We start from the raw sequence: 18,126 nt of genomic DNA, 5'->3' as shown, positions 1-18,126 counted from the left end.
GACTGCAGGCACACACACATAGACACCACACACCATACACACTGTCAAATACATTATAGATACATATAGACTATATATGTATATGTATATGTGTATATATATATATATATATATATACATACACACACACATATGCATGCACACACACACATGCATAGACACAGAAAGTTTCAAATATATACTCCATGGATAAAAACACACACCACAGAGACACAGAGACCATATTCGGGCCTTCATACACACAAATACAGATACACAGAAAGACCAGACATAACCTACATACACATACCACACACACACACGAGTATTGGAAAATCTTCCAGGGGATTTTATTTCTTCTTGTTTACTCAAACCCCAACATCTGTCCACTTTGCACTATATACATACATATATATATGTATATATATATATACATATATATATATACATACATATATATAGACATACATATATATACATATATATATGTATATATATATAAATCACCTTATTCACATCTCACCTCCCAGTGCTCTTTTTTCTCTACCTTACTCCATTCTAAATAGGTAATACAAGCTTTTTTCTTTGATTCTCCAGAACAACACCAACATAAGAGTCGTAGGTTAACAGGAAAAAGGGACATCACATCATATTAGCACAGCAAACAGCTTAAAATGGAGTGTTAGATAGCAAGTTTTACACCCTTGTGTCATTTTTGCTTCTCAAAATATCCCATTGACCTTTTCTTCTCCTCAGGACTTCTAACCTTTTCCTGACACATTCCTCACTTGAGATCATCCTCAACTTCCTTCTCTTCTTGAGGTCCCAGGACCTCCGCACAGTCTCTTTCGAGAATTCACACTCTTTCACTGGGTATTGTGTATTTGTTCCAAAGACTGCACTTTTTATTCCCAAAGCAAACCATTAAGGTATTTTTCTGATGAGCAAACCACTTTTCTACTTTAAAGAAAAATTCTTCAACTTTCTTAGAAGGTACAATTAACATAAGGTAGTTGGGGTATTTAATAGCAATTATTTTCTTTTCTCTTTATATTCTTAGAATGTCTTTGCTTAGTGAGAAAACTGCATCATTAGTCATTTCTATTGCTTTACTCAATTTATGAAAAACCAATTTGCTGATATGATTCAGTTGTAATAGCTATTTTCCAAAACCATTCTCAGGTTTATATTTTCAGTATTATGAAAACTATTACCCAAGAAATTGGACATTTTAGATACTTTGATATTTACAGACTCTGATTCACGAAGCATTATCAAAACCACTCCATACAAATTGCCAGTTTTCAAAGAAGCTGTATAAAACATTGGCAGGGTTCTTCACCTACCACAACAGAAGATGCATGGTAGAAATATTAATGGATACAAGAAATGTAACCTTCTTTAAAATTTTTTATTTTATTAGTACGTCACATGAAGTTTACATTCATCTTAGGGAGTAGGTACATGTAATATACCTTGATTTTTTAAAATTCTTCTTCCCCTCCCCACTCACTTCCCTCTCTGTCTCTAGATCTCTTTTCCCCATTTTTGTTATTATTATTATCATTATTATTATGTTTTAGCTCATATTTGTGATATAAAATGTTTACAATCACTGTATTTGCTAACTGTACATGCCACATCTTAAATTTTTTTAATGTTCTCTTCCCATCCTCCCTTCCCCTTACCTTTGGTCTCTCAAAACCATTCCATTTGCAAAAGATCTATCTTCCTGTTTCTTTTCATCAATCTTTTTTTTTTTTTTTTTTTTTTTTTGGTACTGGGGATCAAACTCGGGACCTTGTGCTTGTGAGGCAGGAAACAGAACCACTGAGCTAAATCCCTGGCCCTCTTTTCATCAATCTTTTATTTTGCTCTTTATTTGTACTTTGCATTACTCAAATGAGGAAATCACATGGTATTTAAGTTTGTGTATCTAATTTTTCACTTAACATTATGTTTTCCAGGTGTATCCATTGTCCTACAAATGCCTCACATTTAGCCTTCTTTTTAGACAAGTAGTATTCTATTATGTGTAGGTACCACATTTTCTTTATCCATTAGTCTGTTGATGGACATATAGGCTGATTCCAGGATTTAGCTATTATGAATTGTGCTGCTGTAAACATTGGTATCATGTATCACTATAATATGATGTCCTAGCTCTTTTGGGAAGATACCTACAAGGGGAATAGCTGGGTCAAATGGAATTTCTATTTGTAGCTGAGAAATCTCCAAACTGATTTTTATAATGGTTTTATGGTAGTACCTTGGTTCACAAACTTAATTTGTTCTATAATTTTGGAAAAAAAATCACATTTAGGTTTGTGTGGAAGAGATGGTCACCACCATGGTTGTGTTTGACAAAATTGTGCCAAATGCTTCTGTTTACAAACCAAATTGTTTGCAAACAAAAGTGTTTGAGAATGGAGACACCACTGTAATGATTTATATTCCCAGCAACAATGTAGAAGGGTTTCTCCTTTCACTTAAATCATATTATCATTTGGTTTCTTGGTGATAGCTGTTCTTTCTGCTATAAGATAAAATCTTACCGTTGTTTTATTTTGCATTTCTCTAATGGCCAAAGATATTGAACATTCTTTTTGATGTGCTCATTGACCATTTGTACTTCTACTTAAGAAGTGTCTATTCATTTCACTTGCCTATTTTTGATGGGGTCTTTTATTTTAGGTAGTCTAAATTTTTTAGTTCTTTATCTATTCTAGATATTAGTCCTCTGTCTGAGGAATAGCTGGCAAAATATTTTTCCCATTCTGTAAGTTTTCTCTTCACTCTGTAGATTGTTTCCTCTGCTGTGCAGATTTTCAATTTGACATAATTCCATTTGTTGATTCTCACTGTTATCTCTTGTGTAATTAGAGTTCTACTCATAAAGTTCTTTCCAGATCTATTATTTCAAGAGATTTACCTATTTTATCTTCCAGTAGGTAAACTGTTTCTATTTTAATGTTTAGATCTTTGATCCTTTTGTTTTTCTTTTTGTAACAGGGATCGAACTCAGGACCTTGTACTTGCTAGGCAGGCGGCACCACTGAGCTAAACCTCTGGCCCTTTGATTCATTTTTATTTTAATTTTGTACATAGTGAGAGATAATTGGTCCTGCTTCAATCTTCTACATATTAATAGCCAGCTTTAACCTTTTTAAGCTTCACTTTTTCCTCTATTTAAAGATTTGCCTCATAGACCTGTGGGTAAAAAAGGAATAACTTTTGTAGAAAGTTCCTGGCATATAACAAGTATCAGACAGATGTGAGTTCCTTGACTTACCTCCCTCACCTCCTTTCCTCAAGTAAGAAAGAGCTATATTTTGCAACATACTTTCCTCTTTTGTTGATGATTCTGAAGGTACTTCAGTGTTTAGTGACCTAGGACTCCCATATGAAGATCAAGTCTTATTGTTACGTGCCAAGTATTAGAATTTTAGCTAATGGTATTTATTATATATAGATAGCTTATTAGAGAAATCTAATTATAGTATCTCTTAATTACTAATTTACAACAGTTGCTGTTATTTTTGTTGCTTAAATTTATTTCATTAGCAACATTTGTCCTCACCGAGTCTTAGTCAAGTAAAACTGATTCTAAATTTCCTTATTCAAGAAATCTGTGCCCATCAAAAAAAGGACAAGGGCTGGGCATGGTGGTTCACGCCTGTAATCCCAGCACTCAGAAGGCTGAGGCAGGAGGATCACTATGAGTTCGAGACCAGCCTGGACTACATAGTGAGTTCCAGGTCAGTCTCAACTACATAGTGAGACCCTGTCTCAAAAAACAAAACAAAACAAAACAAAAAAAGGACCAGAATTCTGCTTAAGGCCCAAATAGAAAATTTTTAGACACCTAAATTACTTAACAATTGTCAAAATGTCCCAACCTTTGTCTTTTACATTTATTTTACCTATAATATTCAATTGTTCATGCTCAGATTACTCTGATCTTAACACCTCATATACAATATAAGCCTTAGACAAATATTTGAATTATTGTAGAAATATTACGTTTGTTACTCTTAAAAACATTGTCATTCTGGACCACTACTATGCAAAAAATACCTTTTTAATTTCTACATTTAAACTTTTGCTTTGTAGTTGTAATTTTCACTCTTTCTCTCTCCTTAGGTAACAATGGATGTGATCAACTCTACCAATTATCTGATCAATGCCTCTACTTTAATAAGAAATAATACTCACTTTCTGTTTCCTGCCTCAAAAATGATCATTGCCCTTCCATTGCTCATTTCCTCTATAATTGGTACCATCACCAATGGACTCTACCTATGGGTGCTAAAGTTCAAGATGAAAAAGTCTGTTAATACCCTTTTATTCTTTCATCTCATTCTCTCATATTTTATTTCAACATTGATCCTGCCATTTATAGCCACCTCCTATCTCCATGACAATCACTGGAACTTTGGAACTGCCTTGTGCAAGGTTTTCAATAGCACTTTGTCTGTGGGGATGTTTGCCTCAGTTTTCTTCCTTTCTGCCATTAGTCTTGATCGTTATCTTCTCACTCTTCACCCAACATGGTCTCAGCAGCGTCGAACCCAACGCTGGGCCTCCAAAATCGTCCTGGGAGTCTGGATCTCCGCCACTGCCCTTGGTGTACCCTATTTGGTTTTCAGGGAAACACATCGTGACCATAAAGGAATGGTGACCTGCCGAAATAACTATGCTGTGTCTACTAATTGGGAAAGCAAAGAGACGCAAACATTAAGGCAACAGATTCATACAGCCTGTTTCATCGGCCGTTTCTTGCTGGGTTTCTTTCTGCCTTTCTTCATCATCATCTTTTGTTACAAAAGAATAGCCAGCAAGATGAAAGAAAGAGGTCTCTTTAAATCCAGGAAGCCCTTCAAGGTGATGATGTTTGCCATCATCTCTTTCTTTGTGTGTTGGATGCCCTACCATGTATACCAGGGCTTAATTCTCATTAAGAACCAGTCACTACTTTTAGATTTGAGTCTGACTATGACAGTGGTGACAATTTCTTTGAACAGTATCTTTTCTCCCACACTCTATCTATTTGTTGGGGAGAATTTCAAAAAGGTTTTTAAGAAATCCATTCTCACTCTGTTTAGGTCAACATTCAGTGATGAATTTTCTTCAGAAAGAACATAAAACCTAAATTCAGAAGATTAAATTTAAGTTCTAGACAATTAAACAAACATGGCCTCTATTAATTATATCACTAGAGCTATACCCTCTGCTTTTGTATACTATACTCCCTATGTTAAAGAGACAGCTAAATTGTATTATGGCAAGATCTATGAATATTGTCTTAGTTACTTTTCTTGTTACTGAGACAAAATACCCAACACCCAAAGTTAAAGGAGAAAGGGTTTATTTGGCTCACAGTTTGGAGAGGTTTCAGTTCATAGTCAGCTGGCTCCAAGGCAAGTGGCATGGCAGAGAGGCATCACAGAGGAGAAACAGTTCATGGTAGGCGGAAGACAAGTGACAGAAACAAGTGACAATAGCAGCTTCTCTCCGACCCTTTTGTATTCTATCTAGGCTACCCCACTTGGGTGAGTGCCAAACCAGTCAACTGACTAATTTAGTAATCACACACCCTTAAACCTAGCATCGCACCATAAATCAGTCACACATTCTAGACCCAGTCACCTCTGAAAAAGCCCCACCTATGACCACATGAGGCTTTGTGGGGACATCTAGACACAAGCCATACAAATATTAAGAGTTCTAAGGAAATAAGCAGCAGGTCATAATGCAAATGTGAATTTTTAAACTTCTAAAATTAAGGTACAATATATGTAACATAAAATTCTCCATTTTTAGCATATACTTTATTGGTATTGATATTTGTTACGTTGTGCAACCATCACCATTATCTAGTTCTCAAATTTTTCATCAATCCAAAGAGAAACTCTGTAGCTAGTAAGTAATAACTCTCAATTCCTCTAACCCCATTCTCTAGTAACCTCTAATCTGTTTTTTATGATTTGCCTATTTGAAATAGTCTGTACAAGTGAAATCATACAATATTAGTCTTTTGGGTTCTGGTTTATTTCGACTAGCACGATGTTTTCAAGGTTTATCCGTGTCATAACATGTATCAGATCTTTCTTTTCATGTCTAAATTATATTCCATGGCATGTATATGGCACTTTTTAAATCCATTTATCTGTTGACGGAGACACGGGTCATTTCTACCTTCTGACTATTGTGAATAATGTTACTATGAACATTTGTGTGCAAATATCAGTTTGAGTCCACTTTTCAATAATACCTAAAGAATGGAATTATTGTGTCAAATGGTATACTATGTTTAATTTTATGATTAAACATGTTACATCCCACTACCAATATACAAAGGTTTCAGTTTCTCCGTATCTTTGCCAACACTTGTTGTTTTCCTTTTAAAAATTATTGAGTTGAAGGGAGGGGAGGAGAATAGAAAAAAAGAATTAAGACATATTATGTACAGGTACAAATTCTTTATGATGAAAGTGATCATTATGTATGGCAAATATGTACTAATAAAAATAAAATTATTGTCACCTTCATATATTGAAATAGTGCCCATGAGATTCTTAATCTTTAATCTTTAAAGTTAGGAATATCAATTTCTAAATGTCAGTAGGATCTATAGATTTAAATTTTCTGTCACAGAATCTTCTAGCAAACAGAGTATAGGTATTTATACTTTAGTGTTTTAAGTATAAAGATATCTTAAGTGTCTTTTTAAATAATTATATATTAAGCTTTTTCTAAAACACAGGACTAAGACAATTAAAATATTTAAAAATCTGCCTGTCGTAGTATATTTACTTTTATAATAGCAATAACAACAGGAATTTATCTTCCTGGGCTTTTCAAGTTTTGCGTTAAGCATTTTGCAATACATTAAAGCAGTAAGTTATATGGAACCACATAGTATTATAAACCTATTTATTTAGTTTCAGTCAACTTTTGATCCCTATGACAAAGTACCTGACATAAATCAACTTACAATGAAGAAGCCAAAACAAAAAGTTACAGAAAGGACCAGAAATTTGATTTTATGTTCAACTTTTTGCAGAGAGAAAGTAACAATAGTTTTGATGCCCTACAAATCCTGCTAAGAGGCATGGGGTCGAGGCTTCCTAGGACAACTGTGAATTCAATCTTTCCCTCTTGAAATATGACCAAAAAAAACCCACACTTTGAATAGATAAAATTTTAATCATTACCCCTTATTTGAAGTTGGGGAGATAGAACAGTTTTCTTGGAGGGAGGGTTGTGGCTTTGAGTGGCCCTGCAGTGAGAAGAGCTATGCGCGTCTTCTCTCCCCCACACTCTCCAAGTCCTCCTGACAAATCCACTGAAGTTTTATGATCAGGACCAGGAAGAAAGTTACCGGATGGAATTTAGGATCCTTTGCAACAGAAACTGTTACTATAGAAATGATGACAGAGTGTCTTTTGTCTCCCTCTTCAGACCTGCTACAATAAAACAAAAACATGCACCGGAATGTGTAGTTTGTGTGGTGTTCCTTAGCTTACGCCATCACTCCCTGCAGATGTCTGTTTATACTTATCTTTTCATGAGGTCTAGATTCCGTGTGTGTGTGTGTGTGTGTGTGTGTGTGTGTGTGTGTGTTACTGGAGATTGAGCTGCCTTTTCACTAAGCTAAATTCCCAGCCCTTTTAAAAATTTTTAATGTGTTTTGTTCCATGACAAAGCTCAAACTCCTCCAAGACAGAAAGATGAGTATTTCTTTTCTATAATATTATATACAACTGGTATTCAATAAAATATATTTAATAAAAGTTACATATGGGAAATCACAATATATAAAACTACAAATATTAACAGTACACTATAATACACTGTATAAATATATTATTAAGATTTTCTTAAAAAGAAGTCACTTTATGGTCAAGAAAACATGGTATAAATTTAAGAAAATTCCTCCCACACCCATTTTAACCTCCTACAAAATTATAGTTAACTTGTAGAAAATCTACATGTTGATTTCATCAACCGCCTTGATATTTTGAATTCACAGGACCCAAGAGGATTATAAACAAAGAATTAGTGGCATTGTTTTGTGGAACTAGTGCATGGAGACAGTGTTTCAATATAATGTCCTTATTAGTATCTAATTATATAACCCTGCTTTGTTTTATTAGCATGAAACTGGCTCAAGAACAGAAAACAGGGGTGACTAGAGATGTTTCAAGCTAACCCAAGCTCTTTCCTCAAGACACAGCTCTTTGTTTTAATGAGATGAGTAGTCATCCCAACTACTAACATATGTATAAAAGGTTAATTATAAGGTAAGATGGTGTATACAATGCAAAACTCATTACATATTCCTGAGAAGCCAGGGCCCACATTTATGTACTACAACAGTGTATGTACCTGACACTATAGTAGGGACTGGGACTACAAGAGTGAATAAAACACAATCCCTGTCCCCAAGGAGCTTAAAATCAAGTGTAGCTGTTTTGAATTTGGCTCTAATTTACAATCATCTGAAATAATTTTTTAAAATTCCAATGTCCAGTCCTTACCTAAACCAATCAAAGCCAAAATTTCTAAAGGCAAAACATAGGAATCAATATGGCTTTTAAATTAAACTCTCATCTTAACTCTAAAGTATAATCAAGAGAAACCCTTGTTTAATAGAAATGGAAAAGAAGTATAAGGTAATTATAGCATAAAGTAGTAAGCCATGTTGGGGATACTAAGAGAATGCCCTTCAAAGCAGTCTTTACCAGTCAAAAAGCTTTCCTGGATGAGGGACCATCTGGTAGAATCCTGTAGAATAGTAGCCAGCATAAAAAAGGAGGCTAGTTTAACAGAGGAAGCAGACTGTGTAAAACCCAGGAAAGAAAAGAGTACAATGCTATAAAGCACAGTAATGAAATTTCAGTATGCAAATGAATCACCTAATGATCTTGTTAAAATGCTGGTTCTGATTCAGTAAGTCTGGAGTAGAACTGAGATTCTGCATTTTTAACAGGATCTCTGGGGATTTCTTTCCTCCTGGTCAAGCTCAGCAAAAAAGATAATTGGAACGTAAGTATGAGAAGCAGGATGGTGAAAATGAGATAGAAATGTCTGTGCTAAGGAATTTGGATGTGAGCCTCAACTTTATCCTGAGAACATCAGCCACTGAGGGATTTTAATCCAAAGAGTAATAAAATCAGGTTTGCAATTTAGAAAGATCTCTCTGGCTGCTATGATAGAGAGAAGTCATAACTGGGGATGAAGCCAGGTGTGGTGGTACATGCCCATAATCCAGCACTCTGGGAGGTTGAGGCAGGAAGATCCAAAGTTTGAGCCCAGCCTGGAGAACTTAACGAGATCCTGTCTCAAAATAAAATTAAATAAATAAATAGAACTGGGGCTGTAGCCTTTGGCGTGAAGGCTCTGAGTTCAATCTCTAGTAACACAAAGGAAAACAAAAGAAGAAAGGAAGGGAAGAGGGAAGGAGGAAGAGAAGACGGAGAGGGAGAGGAAAAAGGAGAGGAAGAGGGAGAGGCAGAGGCAGGAGAAGACAAAGAAGAGAAGAGAGGGCCGGGGATTTAGCTCAGTGGTTCCTCTGCCTGCCTCACAAGCCGCAAGGACGTGAGTTTGATTTACTGGTACCAAAAAAAAATTTTTTTAAGAGAAGAGAAAAAGAAAGGGAAGATAAAGAAGAGAAGGAAAAAAAGAAGTACTAGAGATAAAGGGCTAGAAGGTAGCTCAGTGGTAAAGTGTATACTTAGCATGTGCAAGGCTCTGGGATTAATCCCCAGCTCCATGGTGTCCTGTACGTTCTGTTGGCTTTGGGGTAGGAGAGGAGAAGGTCGAGGATGATTCCTATATCAATTAAGGGTTTTTGTTGCAAATAGTAGATTTTATTATGCTGTTTTAACCAAAACCAGTTTGTTAACCTCTTCACAGTTTACCCTGAGCACCACTCAGGCAGTGCATTCATGTACTGACTTCCCAAGCACTGCTTGTGCAGATGCCATTTCAACCAGTCAATTCTTATCGTGAATAAATTTGATAAAATTGTCATTTTTATATTTCCTGTTATATTTTCTTATAAAAATTAATGAAAAATATGCTATTTTGGGTTATCCTATATTTAAATAATTGGACTGGTAAGTGGTTAAAAGATAACAAGTAACTTACAGAAGTATTGAGACAACTGGAGAAATTTTCAAGGCAAAGCTCCCTGGAACCATGCCCAAAACATGTCACAGAATAAGTTTGGATTGGGAATTTGTCGCTGGCATTCCTTATCTCAGTAAATGATACCAACTGCTGCTGCTGCCAGTGAGCCCAGAAACCTTGGTTTTACTGCAACTGCTACTACTATCAGTATCATTCCTGTATCTGATCTTGAGTCCTGCAAGACTGAAAGTTTCACCAACAAGATGGAAGCCACATGAGAACCTGTTTGTTCACATTGTTCACATCCAGTTTTAGTTTTGCATGAGTGTGGGAGACCAGACAGGAAGACTGAGGCTTAATTTGGCCCCCTCAGTGAGCCTAAGAAAGGCAGCATGCAAGCCCACTGACATGCTTGAAGGAAAAAGCAAAAAAGCTGAGATCCTGTTGTTTACCCACACAAGTGCCATGGATGGTAGGAGACAGATGAATGCCGGGTAACTCTTAATTGCTTCTACCCGTGTCTGAGTGAATAAAGCCTAAGTGCACCAGTCACTCAGGGCTCTCTGTCAAAGGAAGACAAGAGATCCCTGGCCCTCTACATTTTAAACTGATTCTGTGTCTCTTTTAATCCTCATGACCCTTTGGTCAGGTTCAAGTTCGCAGGCTGGTTCCTACACATGAGGATATCTAACTGGTATGTTTGTATCCTAGCCGCAAAGGAGTTGGGTATCTGAGTCCAGATTACTCATAATGTGGGAATTTCCCAATATAAAAGATGATGAATTAAATATGAAAAATGTGTACATTCCTATCTTGGGAAATATATGGTGCTGCCATTTTCAGAAATAAGGAATGAGAAAGAGAGACAGAGAGAGAGAGACAGAGAGAAATATAAGGAAAGAGAGAAAAACGAAACAATGGGTTCACTTTTGAACACATGATGTATGAAATTTCAGGTGCTTGTGCACAACAAAGTGGATTATGCAAAAGGAATTTATTGACTTAAAAAATGGGACAGGTCTATCTGGCTCATTGTTTGGGGGGGATTTCAGTTCATAGCTGGTTGGCCTTGTTGCTTTGAGGCCCATGGGGAGGCAGCATGCATGAAAGGAGCACATGGCAGAGGCAGCTGCTTTCTTCTAACACCCAGGAGGCAAAGAGAATGCTGCCAATGACTGAACATCCTCCCATTATGCCCTACCTCTTAAGGTTCCACCACCTCCTAGTAGCACCGCCAGATGAGGACTAAGGCTTTAACACATAGGCCAAAGCACAGTGGGATCTAAAGTTCAAGAGATGAATTTATACTCTACAAAATAATTTTTTCAATATTTTTATTAATTTTTTTATAAAATGAAAGAAACACCTATGATCGATTAAGGAAGGTGGTTATGGCTGGGTGGTTCTTGGGGTTGTGTTGTTTTTTTTTTCTTCTTTTTAATCTTAAGCTTTAATTTGAAATACTCTCAGACGTTTGGGGGGAAACATCCTCGTACAGTGGGTCCTTGTGCTCGCCTTCTGAGGCGGCCGTCCTGAGCAGGTGAATCATATGGCATTTATACATTTTATATGTGAACTGTACCCTCCTCATCCCTACAACCTTCGCTTCTTGGGTTGTTGTGCTTTCCCCTTCCTTTGCTACATTTCTATAGTTAAGTTGGTTTTACTTGAATGATTCACTTTTAGGGGAAAAAGAAAAATTTGTTTCAACTCCTCCTGCAAATAAAAACAATAAATGAAGTGGAAGAAAAAAATATTATACTCTACAGAGCCCGAGGTTTGGCTCAGTGGTTCCGCTGCCTGCCTCATAAGCGCAAAGGCCAGAGTTTGATCCCCGGTAAAAAAACAAAAAAAAAAAACAAAAAAACTACAAGTTTATAATCCTTGACTCCATTCAGACTGATCAATTATCACCTTTCCAAGGGGCCCTGATGAAAATGGCACTTTTATCCTGCTGTTTCTCTCCATAGCCCTTATCACTACCTAATAGTATATTAGATAACTGTTTATTTGTACATTTTCTGTCTTTCTCACTATCTAAATAATCGCTTCATGTGCACAGGTTTGCAGTTGTGTTCATGGCAGTAGGCACATTGCTTAGAACTGTATTTAGCACGATGGAGATGACCAGGAGCTATATTTTGAACGAATAAATGAATGAAAGAATGAATGGCAACTAAAGCCACAGGAGTAGACTGAGGGTCTCTGGTGAGCCTTCACAGTGAGAAATCAAAGCCAGAACTGGAATACTGACATTTAGAAACAAGCAGAAAAGTTTTCTTCCAAGAAAGCTTTGAGTATGAAGAAGAGAGAGAAAGAGAAAGCAAACCAAGTCTTCTGAAAAGACATGAAAAACAACACTTCAAAAGAGTACACATCGTTTAAGAAAGATGTCTGAAATAAGTCCATTGAATTTAAACTAAAAAGGCTTTCAACACAATTACTTCAGGAAAACAAATAAAATTGCATTTTGTGGAGAAGTGACTGGAAAATGAGACTCCAAACACTCTTAGAGTAGTAACTCTTCTAAGGTCCAAGAATTGCAGAATAACTCCCACTCTTCTTCCCACAATAAAGCAATTCACACAGTCTACCAGTCAGCAACTAATTTGTGTTAAAGGACTGCTATTAAAATGCAAATATACCTTTTAAGAAGGGTAAGTTTCATTCACAGAATAATGGGAATTACTTTAATCAGCTTCACACCCAGCAGAATACAGATGGACACAGTAGTATTTAATATATTAAACTTTTGATTGCAGCCTAGAGGAAGAAAACAGTTGGAACAAATTTTGGACACCCTAAAGCAGAGAAGTACTATGGAAGAATAACAAGGGAGAAGTGTATTCTGAAGAGAAAAGCAGCTGTTGACTGAGAAAAAATTTGCTCAAAGTGACATAATCCTGAAAACTCATTTTGTGCCAAACTGGGTCATAAGCCTTATTTTTCCTTGAGTAAGGGTCAATCGCCCCAGTTTAGTTCACGTTGTACTTTACAGATGTCTCCCCTTCTAAGTCCTATTCTTCCCCTACTTAGAGGATGAAGGGAGGAACATAATACAATGGTGGGGGGAAAAATAAATTTTTCTAATGCTGTCCATTGTTTTCCTTTGTCTTGTCATTAAATTCTGAGCTTCTTGAGGCAAAGAATATCATCTTATTCCTTTTACATATCTCCAATACATAGCTCAGAATCTGGCATGATGAATTAATGCTTATTAACAATTGGTTAAATATATTAATGCATTATTAATTCTGTATTTAAAATTTTATGTTTGTGGGATCTTTGTAATGTGTCCTTAGCCATACTGAAGACCTCTAGTTCTTTTGCCAAAAATAACAGGGAGCTGCTGTCTGATAATACTATGCTCTTTCCCATCTTCAGCAAATATACTTAAGCATTCCAGTATTTATGAGCAATTCATTATTGAAATTTCCATTATTTGTGTATTTCCTTCTGGAGTCAGTAAGTAAAGTCAGACTATTACAGCCAGGCATGGTGGTGGTACATGCTTGTAATCCCAGCACCCTGGGAAGCTAAGACAGGAGGACCACAAGTTCAAGCCAGCCTGGACAACTCCCTACTCTCATCACCTTCTTTCAGCCTTTTTCTCTCTCCCTCTTCTTCCTGCCATAGGTGAGCAGATTTCTCTGCATACCCTTCCACCATGATTCTCCCTTTCCACAAGCCTAAAAACAATGGAGTCAGCTATCTATTGACTTGCAACCTCTGAGATCATTAGCCAAAATAAAATTTTCCTTCAACTTGTTTTTCTCAGGTATTTTGTCACAGTGACAGAAAGCTAATTAACACAACCAGTGCTAGAGTACAACTAGTTCAAAAGAGAGCTGAGATTTCCTGTATGTAAAGAAATCCAAATGATTTACATAGATATTCCCTACTCAGATAGATATCTTAACTCCACCCCCTTGAGTATGGACTGTGCTTAGTGATTTGCTTCCAAAGAGTAAAGTATGAGGAGGAAGGGTTTAACTCTACAATGACAAAAATCTGGCAAACAGTACCTTACCCATGTGATCAATGTTAACATCACCAGCAGTAAGACAGATAACAGCATGTACCCTTGATATGATAACAATGGAACTTCATTATCTATCATCTTCCTCAGAAAACCAGTCTAATTTTGATAAAAATCTCCAGTTCTAACAGAAGAGAATCCTGTATCTGACAAGTGCTTCTTGAAACAAGGAGCAAAAGTCATAAAAAACAAGACAAGTCTAAGAAACTGTCACAGCCTAGAAAAACATGATGACTAAGTGGAAGACAGTATCCTAGGTGAGATCCAGAATAAGAATGTTAGGTGAAAGCTAATGATATCTGAATAGTGTATGAAATGCAGATCCTGTACTCATAACAAATGTATCATAATAACTCAAGGAGTTCAGTTTGATTTAAAACTAGGAAACTAAGTAAGGGGCATATGAAAACTCTCTGTACTAACTCTGCAACTTTTCTGTAAATCTAAATGCATTTTGAAATAAAACACTTTAAAAAGGAGAACTCAGCTGCTGCTTGTCTCACAAGGGCAGGGTCTCGAGTTCGATCCCCAGTACCAAAAAAAAAAAAAAGACATTTTAAAAAGGAGAACTCAATGCCTGCCCTGCAAGCACAAGGGCCCAAGTTCAATTAAAAAAAAAAAAAAAAAAAAAAAAAAAAAAAAGGAGAACTCAAAGTACTTTGCATTTATATTTAGGTAAAGAATGCTGAGGTGAATTTAAAAATGGATGCAAAAGTGGCAAAGCCTGATCAATAGCCACGGGGTAATTAATAGTTTCATTCCACTGGAGGCAATTTTACATTTATTTATATATATATAGGAGTAATTTGAAAAAAGAAGTCATCATCTGTCTCTATAAAGAAAGTTATTAGATAGTCTAGTCAAAAACAAACACATCCTACCTGCCTCACCTCATGGTTTTATACCACAAAATACCTTTAAGAAATTGGATAAGTGGGCAACTCACTTTCTGGCCCCCCTTCTGTCTCTCCTAGACAGAAGCTATCTTTCTTTCAATACATTTTCCTACTCTTAAAAAAAATCCTATGTGGTCCTATATGACCAAGTAGATCCCAAAGATTCCAGCATTCCACTAAAAGGATATCCAGAAATCTCTTTTGCCCAATTTCCAATCTTCCAGTTTTTTTTTTTTCTAAAAGGATACAGGTGCCAAAATTATAAAACAGACCAGAATGACTTGGCAAAAAGGCTAACAGACATACAAATATTCAAAAGGTCTTGGAATGTTACGATAAGTTATCACAACACTAGAAACTAAACAAAACAACAACAACCAAAAAAAAAAAACCCTAAGATCAAGATAATTTATTTGCCTTCCCTAGGGAATCCATACAGACTGCCAAAGACATATATTATTGCCTTAGCCTTAAAAGCACTTGCTATATTATGTTACCTAGCCAACAAACTAGCAAATAAATGCAGTTCTATACTGAACAAAAGAACAATCAGTATCAAGTTCCAAACTAAATGCTGTCCTCTACCTATACATGTGAAAGAGAGACTCAACTATCAGGTGAGAACTGACATTTTTCCAAGCCTCATATTTCCAGATAGTGGGGCTTCAACTGGACTGACATTTCTGGCCTCAGTTTCTGCCTATGGTTAAGAAGCAGTTCCATGACAAAAGTTGTGATTGAAGTTTGAACCATTTACCCTCGAGATTTTTTATTCCAGACTTATTTAAATCTGTTTTGTCAGGCTGGCTCAATAGTACACCATTTGCCTAATGTGTGCAAAACCCTGAATCCAATCCTCAGTACTGGAAAGAAAAAAAAAAAAACACTAAATAAATCTGTTTCTTCTTTCCTCCGAAATTTAATGATTGTGGCAAGTGTCTACAAGTTAGAATTCACTCAGACCTTTCACACTTCAATTTCAGATCCCCTGATGGAAAACTGGTGTGCTGGCCAGCTTTCTCTTGCTGTGACAACATTCTTGAGCATGACAACTTAATAGAAGAAATGTTTATTTTGGCTCATAGTTTCAGAAGTTTCAGCAATGGTTACTTGATCTCTTCATTTCTAGGCCTGTGGTAAGGCCAAGTCATGGCAGAAAGGCTCAGGCAGAGAAAAGCTCATGATAATTATAAAGCAGAGAGAAGAGTAAAGGACTAGGGACAAAATATACCCTTCCAAGGTATGCCCCCAGTAACCTACTTCCTCCAACTAGGCTCCTTTCCCTGCAGCTCCTACTACCTTCTAATAGACTATTCAATTATGAACCCATCAGTGGATTAGTTCATTGATGAAATAAGAACCCTTTGGAGCCAATCACTTCCCAAAAGTCCAACCCTTGAACATTGATGCAGTAGAAACCAAATCAATATATAAGTCTTTGGGTAACATTCTATATCCAAACCATAACAACTATCTCCTGGTGACTCAGTTGGGGGATATTTGCACAGGCAAAATAAGATTATCTCAAACATTCCCTATGATGTTGGTGTGATGCAACAACAAACAGAAAGTTAATTTTACTTTTGTAAGTACAACTCCTCTGACTGGCTTCAATAAATAATTGTTCTATAATCTTCAACTAAAATAATTATTCTTTACAGATTTCATCCAAAATTTAATTATTTCACAAAACAAACCCTTGTAATTAGAGAGCCAGGTATACAGAGGCGATTGTTATGTTTTTGTTATTAAATAATCCTGCAAGAAGCCAGGCATGGTGGCACATTTCTGTAACCCCAGCACAGTGGGAGGGTGAGGCAAGAGGATCTCAAGTTTGAGACCATACTGGGGAGCTTAGTGAGAAGCTTAGTGATTTAGGGAGAACCTAGCTCAAAATAAAACGGAATTGAGTATATACCTCAGTGCAAAGGGTCTAAGGTCTCTATCCCCAATACAAAAAAAAAAAAAAAAAAAAAAAAAAAAAAAACTCCTTCAGGATAAAAAAATAAACATCAGTATTTTTTTTTCACCAGGGAGAGAGGGAGAGATTCCAAGAGCAATTGCTTCACTGGGTATTCTCCATAAATCCTTTCTGATCCACTTTTCAACTTTCTACATCCTATTCTGTGTCCCAGGAGACTGTTCTTTCTACACTGAATCAACTCTCACTCTCTACCTTCCTGTGAGGTTCAGCCAACAGGAGAAATGGCAGGAAATCAAAAGGTGGAAGAGAGGGAAAATAAGCTACAGATCAGCAGGGGCAGCATTTCTCTATAGAAGACCACAGGTCTTGTCAAGTGTCTTAGCTCCAGGTCCAGCTCTTGTTGGTTCTTGAGGAAAACTATTTCTTCCACCTACCTCTTCAGAATGGTAATGGCTTCCTGCTGTTGCTAACCCTAAGCCCTTCATGATCCCTTGTTGGTTTACCTTACCCTTTCACATACCTGCTTAGTGGCTCTTTTATTTAATTCTCCTCAGCCATCCCATTAAAGTGTACTATCTGTTTTTTGTTAAGAGAGCTGCCTTGCCAGATTGTTGAAGCCAAAAATATCTCTACCATTGTATGGAACTTTAGGAACCCAATTTTTATTTACTATATGTGATAATGAATATAGAGCAACTTCAGAAATCCTTCACTTCACATCCATATATTAGAGCCAGTATGAAATTCGTAATTTGACTTTTCACTTTTCAATAAAAAGTGTAACCTTGACATTTGCTCTTTTGATCTCTAAATTGGGTCAATATAGAACACACTACTCTGTAAGCCCTTAACAGGGCTTGAGTCATCTTGAATGATCCCATTGTTCAACCCTTCTCAAAAGACCAAGTGAAAAGATCAGGTAAAATATTAAAAAGGCCATATAATAATCTACTAGAGCAGGACTGCCACGTAGGGACTGTGCTACCTCTGAGGACTTGCCTTCATTTTAGGGGGATGTATGAAGAGGATCTGATTCTATCAAGAGACAACTTAAGATATTGCCTTAAAAAATATGATACCAGGGCCGGGATTTAGATTAGTGGTGCCGCTGCCTGCCTCACAATCACAAAGGCCCAGGTTCAATCCCTGCT

General features: G+C 36.5%; 2 protein-coding genes across 3 annotated transcripts in view; one reads left to right on the top strand and one right to left on the bottom strand.

Moving 5' to 3' along the window:
* Nubpl (nucleotide binding protein like) overlaps nt 1–18,126 on the bottom strand; it is a 332,275-nt gene that overhangs the window by 310,818 nt on the left and 3,331 nt on the right. The gene's annotated exons all lie outside the window — the stretch shown is intronic.
* Nucleotides 4,129–5,124, top strand: Gpr33 (G protein-coupled receptor 33). The gene has a single exon (XM_010633580.1). It carries the CDS (start codon nt 4,129–4,131, stop codon nt 5,122–5,124), a length of 996 nt encoding a protein of 331 aa, XP_010631882.1.

Source organism: Fukomys damarensis, unplaced genomic scaffold, assembly GCF_012274545.1.
Source record: "Fukomys damarensis isolate Sample0158 unplaced genomic scaffold, DMR_v1.0_HiC HiC_scaffold_17, whole genome shotgun sequence".
NCBI classification, from domain to species: Eukaryota; Metazoa; Chordata; class Mammalia; order Rodentia; family Bathyergidae; genus Fukomys; species Fukomys damarensis.
The sequence above is the reverse complement of the archived record's forward strand: the minus strand, read 5'-3'. Positions and strand labels throughout refer to the sequence as shown.